Here is a 10,148-nt window from a genome sequence, read left to right on the forward strand (position 1 = left end):
TGCTGACTATGACTTTGTTGCAGGAGTGACACAAACGATGCTTGTTTTTCCAGTGTTGTGAAGGTATCTGAATCTGATCCCGTGAAATTTCAGTTCAAAGTAAATCCAGATGGATTAAATCAAGAATACTGCTGAAATGCAGTGACTGGGGAAAAATGAAGAGGGAAGAAATGAGTTTGGATTATAAGACAGAATCAAAAGATATATGGACATATAAAGCAGTAAAAGACAATTAGAAAATAGATTTATACTAAATTAAAACTTTATTGACTAATGTTCTCCAGACAACATGATCCAACGGACTATGGTTGCATACATGCAATGAAGTTGAACACAACAGTAGTTTAACATGGAATGTCAAACAAATTAATATAATGTATTAAATGAAACAATTTATCTGTGTTGCTGTTGCTGCAAAATGAAACCAAGCTATGTATTTCCTTGGTCAATCTGTGTTCAGCTAAGAGGCTATGCATTTGAAGAAACTGGTAGATTTCTTTAGCATATATTTCAAATAAATTAGCTAGAATTGTACTCTTTAAAAATCCTTTCAACTTCACTTGCATTTCAAACAAAATCTAAGTGTAAACACTAAAGTTGCTAGAGCCATCTAGAAAGACCTAACTGTCAAAACTCGGAGTGGACGTTACAGTTCAGTAAATGTGAATATTTAGAACAAGAAAAATACCAGTTACTGCAAAAGTCATGTAGGCATCTTATTATTAATCCAGCACAAAGCATTTCTTCTAAGTTTCTCACATAAAAGACTAAAGCTTGCTTACAGTACTACATCTTCTATCATTCAAGCATCATTATTACCTATCAGGGAGATTGGCTAGATGACCTAATGGGTCTTTTCCACCCCTAACTTCTACAAAAGAAACTCATTCATGCCAGAAAGAACATGGTTCGCTACATCTTGGGCTTGATCCTGTAGCCTTCGTTCAGGCAAAACTCCCACTGACTTAAAAGAGAGATTTTCCAGAGCAAGACATCCAGGATTAGGCCCTTTTTATTTTTTTTTACTTTTAAAAAAGCATCCATTTAGGATACATGGAAAATATTCTATAGAATTAAAAAAATATAATGACATGTGCTTCACTTGCATTGAAGGAATCAGAGAATGTAAACACCATAGTGGCCCACATCTTCACAATACCCATGAAAAAGTGTCAACTGCTAGTAATCTGTGTGTGTTTATTTCTCAATGTATGCTTCTAAGGCTGTTCTGTGTATACCTTCACCTCCACATCCACACACATATATATACACCCTTAATATACATAAAGGTGTGATAAAATTCACTAGAGGCAGTTGCTTGCCTGTCTTAATGCTTAAATCTGCAAGTGGCAGCAAACTGGGTTTTATATGACGCTAATTAGACTGTACGTGAGCAGCAGGACACGAATATTGCTGTGAGCAAGAAAGTGTGGTTGCCGGTTCTGCAAGTGTGGAGCCATCCCGCTTACGCACATCACAAAATCTACCTGTGCGAAGGGCTGGAAAGGCAGGTGACCAAAGTATTTCTTGGTGGGCCAATGTCTGAAATCTGAGTTGAATGACTCAAAGGCTGTAGATTGTATTCACAGGAGCCTTTCGACAACCTGGAGGACCATGTAGGAAAGTTTACCTTCAAAGTGCACTTTCTAAAAATGGAATGTTCTTGACAGGGAAATGATCAGAGGCAATCCTGGACTTTTTTGCTTGTTGAATAGGAAAAATGCTTTCATCTTCAGGCAGCACTTCACCCTGACAAATGTGAGTTCAGTTATTATTGGGTTTTAGTATTACAGAAGATTCTTTAGAAACAAACACGATAGTACACACATACACATACACTCAGATATTTACAGCCTTTCTAGAAAAACAACCCCCTACCTTAGTACTGACTACCTATCCTTTTCCTTTTTTCTTTTTTTTTTTTTTAGTATTTAAATTCTTTAAACCAGCTACATTAAATATCAATGTGTACTGTACCACCCCACACCAACCCCACATCCCCCCCAAAAAAACAGCAAGTATTTTAAAAGTTTGTTCACTCGTTTGTTTGTTTTTATGATTGTTAAAATCTCCTGCTTGAGACTGTTAAGTACCACCTCCACTGGAACAAGATCAGCACTGACTGCATCTTCCAATGCACGTCGTTTCATAGTAGAGCAAGTACTGCAGCTAGAAGCTTAGATCTCCAGGTCGTCAGGTCGAGGCCTGCTGCTGGCTCGGCTGCTGGCTCTGCTGGGGGGCCTCTGGTCCACAATGGTGAGCGGTTGCAACTCGTGTCCCGACGCCAGTTTTTTAGTGTTCTGGTGCTCATCGGAGAAGTCGAAGGGCTGGGCGTGCGAGTTGGAGATGGTGCTGCCAGCTTGCCCCATTCTGTTCTGCTCCGCGCTGTAGTTGGCCCAGTTTTGCTCGCTGGCTTGCTTATTGTAGTTACGACAGGAGGAATTGTTCCTGTCTCCGGTAACGAGCTTGTACCCCGGGGGAGACATGGGAGACAAGGGGGCAGTCGGTGAGGAGCAGCCATTGTAATAAGCATATTTGGGGGAGCCGCAGTCCTTGGAAGGGCTCATGGCACCGCTGTGGGAGTAGGGGTCGGTTTTCCCTTTCACGCGATCCTTGACACCCTTGAAGAACACGTAGAAAAGCTCGATGATGTTCAAGGCAAGAGACACCAAGGACACGACCAGCATGAAGAGGATGAAGATGGTTTTCTCAGTTGGACGGGAGAGGAAACAGTCCACTCTGTGTGGGCATGGATCTCGCTCACAGGTGTAGATGGCATTCAGGCTAAACCCATAAATGTACCACTGTATCAGCAAGAAAGCCACCTCGAAGACAGATTTAAACAGGATGCTGATGATGTAAGTACGGAGCAGTCCCCCACGCATCTTCACTTTGCCATGCTCTTCAATCCCATACTTGAATTTCTTAATTTCTATTTGCTTGAGGTGCATATCCACATTCACACCATCATTTTGGACCACCTTGAGCTCTTCTTCTCTTTTGTTCAGCTTCTCTTCTTTCCTCATTACATAGAACACGTGCGCCAGGTACAAAAGGGTAGGTACGGACACAAATATGATCTGCAGAACCCAGAAGCGCACATGGGAGATGGGGAAGGACTTGTCATAGCAGACGTTCTCGCAACCAGGCTGTTGAGTGTTGCACCGGAAAGCAGACTGTTCATCTCCCCAAGCAGATTCAACTGCTGTCCCCAGTAGCAAGATTCGGAAAATAAAGAGGACAGACAGCCACACTTTCCCTCCGGCAGTGGAATAGGCTTGAACCTTGTCAAGAAGTTTTCCTAAGGCACTCCAATCACCCATCTTCACAGGATGCTGGCTAAAGAAGGACACAAAGGAAAAAAAATAGCGATGGTTAAGACAGAGCTTTTATACCATCGATACAGTGAATCACAGATTGAGACTAACAGAGCAGGGATGCCAGCTTCGTTTTAACTCATGTTTTTTACATGATCTGAAGAGAAACCAGAGTTTTAATTAGTCTGCAGGTGGAGTGGGAACGCAGGGAAACTGAAAAGAGGAAGTAACATATAATGTCTCAGAGCACAATGAAAAAGGAGGTTTCTAAGTTCACTCCAGTTTTCAAGGAGTCCATGAAACCCTCAGTTGCCACCGTGGTTGGCTCAGCTTCCTTGGTGGCAGCCTCAGTTCGATGATCTACACCTGCCTCAGGCAGAAAACAGCTGTGCCACACTGCTGAAACAGGGTGTGGAAGTACACAGTGGCACTGCCCAAATGTGCTAGGAATACATGAAAGATTTCTCTCTTTCAGTGTGGATCATCCACGGTAATTTTTATGTTCACTCTTTAAGAGGATAAGAAAGCAAACCCTAGTATAACCTAAATGCAAAATGTTACACTAAGTTAATGTTAGGGTCAGATACCTAAGATTTTATCATTGCAAAATGTGTGCTATTTTTACTACAGCAAAATGAAATTGAGTTCTTGGCTATCACTATGTTGTCTGTAATACACTTAAAAGTATAGTTCCTAATGATGCCCAGCTTATACTATAGTTAACTTCAGAAAAAACTTGCTATCTAAATAAAGTTTATACATTAGTATTTCCAGCACAAAGATCATGGTTAGTAGTCTTTACCTATAGTTTTATGAAGGAATCAAAAATAGTAAATACGTGAAGCACAGCTAAGCTCATGTTACCATATTGGAGGAACTGGTTTCCTGTTTATCTGTGGCTTGCTTAATTTATTGTAGTTTCAGCTTTGTATTTGCATGTCTTTGTATTTAAATTCCTTCACTTTGTTTTGAAAGGAAAAAAGATTTAGCAAGAAAAAAAGGTAAATGAGCTCTTTCTCTTTTCAAGGCAACTCCTGGCGTGTGGTTTGCATTCCAAGCGTTGAACACTGCAAGTTTAAATTGTCTCTCTCGACTTGAGTTTTAAAGTGCACATTTCTGGGACACCGTCAGCTTCTCGGGGATATCTGGAAATACACAGGATGACATAAAAGAAATGAAATGGTTTACTTGATGGGTTAGATTCCTAGGGAAAACAAAGTTCACTATAGGGTTCTTATCAACTGGAGAATGATAACCTTATCTGCATAAAAACTTACATTTTAACGTGCCCCACATGAACAAGCATGTGAAATCGGGCACTTAAAAGGAAAAATAATCACAAAGTTTCCCTTTTAAAGTAGATGCTGCTGGGTGTAGACATTTGTTCCGTGCATGCTGAGTAATCCCTTCCTAGTATTAATAGTTTTGATAATGTCCAAATTATTTCCTCCCCACCGCATCACGGGTATATTCCATAGCGAAGGTCATTTATAGAAAAAGCCCTTTTTGGATAATTCATAAAATAGGAAATTTTAGCGCCTTGGAGATTTTCTCTCAAGAAGCAGTGAGTCACTGGAAACATAAGATTCTAAGTCTGGCAAACTCAATTGTAACAATAGATGCCAAATCAAAACACACCGTTCCTGCCATCGGAAAGAGCCTGAGAGAGTAATGGGAGACAAGTGTTTAAAGTACTCACTCCCATAGCTCTCAGATGCCAGCTATCTTTGAACCCCTGAAAAATACCCCAGGGCCGTCTCCTCCGTCCGCCTTGCTCTGAAGTTCACCTACTGCAGCGTGCAGACCCTTCCTCACGTCATTCCTTGTTTGCGTGAATGAAGCCCCATCAAAGGATCAGGCCAGCTCCAGACTTTTAAATCTGGAAGCCTCCGCTGGGAGCAGTACACAGCGTGTTTATCTCTGACACTTCCCTTCAGCCATCCCCAGCTTTAGTCCTTCCCAGGAAAGGCTACTTTGTCTTTACGGGCTCAGGGTGGCAGAGAAGAAGTCGGGCACAGGACCGTGGAGGTCTCTGGAAAGGCTGGAATGAAATGTGACCACGCTCCTCCTCAGGCTGGGATTGTTAAAACAGAGAACAGCCTGTAACTATAGAACACGTGAAGTTTGTTTTAAAAGCAAGCTATTTGCTCCATGTCCTAGAAGTGGAAGTGGACAGAAGGAGCCTTTTTCAACTAACAGCTTCTTGATTTAATTAGGCAGCTTTCCGATGATTCGAAACTACTGCATTAACAGACTTTCCTCAGACTCAACGTATTTTTTTACTGACTAAATGTTATTTCAGATTGAAAGTTTGATTAAGAAAACAGAGGACGTGTTATTTCTAGGCAGTTATGTGTTGTTTGTTTTTTAATTACGCTCCACTCTGGTCCATTAATGCAACGTGATTTACTTCAGTTTTGACCTACTTAATCCCACACCTGCAATATTTTGAGAATTTACTACCTATTTTTTAATTTGCTTCAGCATGCAAAATTGCTAAGTTTCATTTATGTCCTCTGGCAATATAAACTCCAGGAGGAAACATTCCATGCTTGAATTACTCATACATAGTTTTGAAAAGCAACTTTTTTTTAAAGAGATCAGTTACACACTAGCCTTTGCCAGTGATAAAAAACCCCACATCAATTCAAAACATTGTACTGTTAATCAGATAACCTTGTGGTGGCACAAATATATTATTCCTTTGCTTAAGTGGATTCTATTGCTTTATGAAACACAGTACTTTGTTTTGTTGTGGAGAAAATTCATTCATCGGCTTTAACTTGTTTGCTTTCGGGACACTGAAAGACCGTTTTTTATTAACCGATTACAATATCTGTTTACTAGGTATAAAAAGAGGGTTTGTATCAAACAGTTATTTAAGTATTCTAGCTTTGTAAATAGTTTGAAATGGATGGAAGATAACCTTTAAAAATAGTTCTTCAGCATTCTGGACTTAAACTTTTTTTAACAATTCCAAACACCTTAAATGAGTCCACTGAATGACACAGGTTGACCTGATCGATTGGTACAATTTCAGTACTTCAGGAAATTAAGGATGTGGCTGATGATGAGTCTGTGCATTTCATGAGTTCTTACTGATTATTACTTTACAGGATTATAACCTTTTTCTGAGACAGACTAATGCCGGCCTAGTAAACTCTTTAAAAGATGGATTTCTTCCAGGTCCTACTGTGTGTGGGTAAAGATAGGAAAAAAAGCCATAGAGCAGCAGGAGATATGACAACATTCATCTGCATGAGTTTTGGATGACCACATATATAAGAAATTTGATTTGTAAGCCACAATTAAGAAACTCTAGACCTATTTTTTTTTATGGACGGCATTCATCATGTCATCTGGTTCATATTTTCCAGCAAGAATAATGCAAACTCAGTGCTGTGCTAACATGCCCAGGTCTGACTACAGTGTTAAAAGGTCACATGCTTGTGGATGGAAGAGCAGTAAGTGTTAGTGTGGCATCTAGAACGGGATTTTGCAGCTGAAGCAGTTGGGAAACGAGGCAAAGTTTTGGTTTTCCTACCTTTCCTGCGTTTTTCTGTGTGCTCACACACACACAAATAGCCAACAAAATATTCTGGACCTTGAACATCAATCAGCTTGAGTAGTTCCCAAAAGCAACCAGCATTACGGAGAAAGCAGCCGAGGTGTACAACTGATGGGATTTGGATGGGTTGGAATAGGGAAGGCTAGTTTTCTGAAATCTTACAAAAATAATCAACAGTCTTCCAGACTTTCCCCTGGAAAGGTGTAGTTCATTTGTAGGTCTGCGGATGAGCTTCAGTTCATTTCATCCACTGGACAAAGATTCCGCACTAAATGGTTGCGGTAGCTAGAATTTAAAGTGTCAAAACTGTGTGGTTTTTTTCGTTGTCTGCTAGTGTTACTGGTGGTTCTACCACTAGTGGATCTACCCCATAGCCTTTGCCTCTCCTGTGTTGTACCCTCTCCACCTAATTTAATTCTAAAGCATAGTTGCAAAAGGACCCAAAGCAACCGTAAGCACTTTCTTAGACATTTGCTAATTGTACAAGTTAAGTCTACCCTCTGTGTTACTACGCACATTCATCCCTCTCCTGGCTCACTTTGGAATATAAGAGAAGAAACGCTGAATTCCCTGAGGGGGCCTCGGGCCCTCTGGTGCTCCTGCTTGTGGATTTTGAAATCTAGATTTCTAAAATGTACATGTGGCATAAACAACAGACCAGGTGCCTCCATGCGAGATAAATTCAGTGGGTAACATGGGGAGGAGACATCAGAGACAGGGGGGGGGGAAAAGAGAGAGCCAATTTATCTGATGAAACAGATACATTGCTCAATGTCATCTAACCTTCCTCATGCCCACAGGAATCCTTGGCCTAAACCAACGTTCATTTCAGAGACAAATAGAATTAATCTTTCGTACTTGCACAATATGAGAGCCGAGATAACTTTACAGTTTGCGCTTCTGAGTGTATAAGCATCCAGATTTCTGTCGCAAATCAAATCCCTTGTGTCCCTCTCTTCCCTCTTCTGAACTCGGCCTGCTGCTCACCCCTCTCCCATTTGTATGCTTGTTAGGTATCATGGGTCAGTGCCAGTGTTTGGCTTTGAAGTTTCTGAAGGAAACACTTCAGTAAACATCCCAAAGACTAGAGGCTTAAATTCTGCAGTGCAGTGTGCTGTCCAGATGTTAAAAATGGCAGGATGAAAGCTTCACGCAAGTCCTCCAACTTGCTCCCTGTGCGCTCACAGACACGCACACACACAGAAGTCAGGCAAAAGGTGTCCGTAGCCCATTTTTGTCGCCATTACCAGGGGTTTTCATCATAAATCTCATGTACACAAATCAAAAGGAACTCCTCAGACAAAATATGCCACTTCGTGAGGCTCGCTGGTTATCTCAAGGCAGAACGTGAGGACACCCATAAGCACACTATATTCTTGTTTAAGAGGAGAACGTGTTACTCGATAAGATAGACTCTGTGCTTCGTCTGTCTTTCAGCTGAAGGCTCTTTTTCCTGCCTCCTCGTGTTGCTCTTTAACTACTGGCGAGCAGCAGGCAACAATCGCTATAAAGGAATCACTCCAAGTCTTGCAATGTAAAAAGCTTTTTAGTTCTCCAAGAGATGCTGCTCAAGCATTATTTTTTTTTTTCCTCTGCATTTTGGTATTTAAGCCTTCAAGCTAATATAAAGGGAATGTGTCATATTGGGATTATGACACATATTGTGGATGTTCTTGCACAGTTCCTCTTAGACAACTTTCATTTATATCCACCCAAGACTTTCACAGACATTGCCAACGTGGTAAAGGCATATCATGATATCTCACATTCCTTCTCTAAAATCCCTCACCGAGGTTGCTAAAACAGAGTAACTATACACAAACCAGGTTAAAAATCCATAACCCACGTCTGGATTTTATCACATCTATTTTAAAAGAAAAGGGGAAAACTTATCAGGAAGACCACGTGAAAGTCACCACTCTGGTAGCTGCAGCATTTAACAAAGCACCTAATTAAGAACCTTGCTCCGCAGAAACTATTAGGCATCAATCAGGATTTCCATATGAAAGCAAAACGTGTGGGGCAGAAAGGGGGACGCGCTCAGGACAAGGTCTCCCTATTAGTAACTTCTGATGCAATTTCGGTCCAACAGAGGAGACCGAAGCGCACCTCGGGTTTGTTTTTCTTTTTTCTTTAAAAGAGCTCATTTAGTCAGAGGCAAGAACACAGAGTAGCGATTTCACCCAAACACTAGCAACAAGTCTGCAACTCAGCCCTGCTCTCACAACTTCATCGCAGTTTCTCTCTCGGTGGAGCAAGGTTAGAAGTTGTGGAAGTGTAATTATCTGCTGAAACGTATAGAAACGTGACCAAAGAAAGAAAAGAATTCCTCCAAGTTTGAGCTTAGCACTTTAAGACAACTTACACTTTTATGGATGTCTATTTTTAAACAAGTTCAACCATCGGCGCAGCAACACAAAATTCTTAACGGTGAAAAAAAAAAAAAGTGTTTGCAGAAAAAGTGGTACACAAAAAGGAAAACTTTTAACTTACCCTTGCTGATCAGCAGTGAAACTGGATCAGGATACTTCTTTGGAGGGTTAAAGTAAAATGGAAGAGCACGTTCAGGCACTCAGACCTGTCTATTTAAACTTTAAAAGTCTACTGCTGGTTTGTATTTTTCATCCTTCCTTCCCCACTAATGAAAGAAAAGTGCTGATACCTCGTAAAAGTTTTTTCTAACTTGGAACACTGGGAGAGCTTTTAACAAGTTTTCAAGCCTCTGACTGTGAAAGAGGAGGGGAGAAGGAGGGGTGGCAGCCCAGGAGGAGGGGCGCGCTGCAAATGGAGAGGAGGAAGGTGGGGGAGGAGGGAAAGAACTGAAGGCACAGCAAAAAACCAGCCCGGGGAAAAGGAGAGAGCGAAGGCGTGAAGGTCCACTCTTGCTGATGTAACAAAACAAATCTAAGGGCAGTCAGCAGCCACGCCACGCCACCAGCCCCCCCCCGCCCCCGCCCTCCCCGGTCACTGAGGGCACCTGGGTGGCACTTCATCCAGATCTGGGCTTGCCCGGGACAGATGAAACAATTTAGCTCTCTGGTGTGCACCAGGAGTTTCACTATAGGGAAGGGGAAAAAAGCATGAAAGGGATTAATGAGTAACCAGCGTGAGCCTCCTGGATGCTGGGGCTGGACCACCTAGCTCTTGTCTCCATTCCCTCCTTGCCACCACATAGGAGAGGAAGCCCTCTCAAGCCCTCTGGACTTTTTGTTGTGAACGTGGCTTTGTTTACTTACAGCTATTTCCTCTACGTGCACACATGA

General features: G+C 41.7%; 1 protein-coding gene across 1 annotated transcript; it reads right to left on the bottom strand.

Annotated features, from left to right (window-relative positions):
- Positions 1 to 244: 244 nt before the first annotated feature.
- Positions 245 to 9,789, bottom strand: GJA1 (gap junction protein alpha 1). The gene is made up of 2 exons (XM_054196957.1): positions 9,379 to 9,789; positions 245 to 3,339 (listed from the first exon to the last, which is right to left on the bottom strand). The coding sequence occupies exon 2, from the start codon at positions 3,321 to 3,323 to the stop codon at positions 2,178 to 2,180; it is 1,146 nt and encodes a 381-aa protein (XP_054052932.1). The 5' UTR covers positions 3,324 to 3,339; positions 9,379 to 9,789; the 3' UTR covers positions 245 to 2,177.
- Between the last annotated feature and the right edge of the window lie 359 nt (positions 9,790 to 10,148).

This window comes from Rissa tridactyla, chromosome 3 (genome assembly GCF_028500815.1).
Source record: "Rissa tridactyla isolate bRisTri1 chromosome 3, bRisTri1.patW.cur.20221130, whole genome shotgun sequence".
Classification (NCBI taxonomy): domain Eukaryota; kingdom Metazoa; phylum Chordata; class Aves; order Charadriiformes; family Laridae; genus Rissa; species Rissa tridactyla.

What these genes read in the sequence shown, in the direction of transcription:
- GJA1 (XM_054196957.1), bottom strand. Translation starts at nt 3,323, where the DNA reads ATGGGTGATTGGAGTGCCTTAGGAAAACTTCTTGACAAGGTTCAAGCC.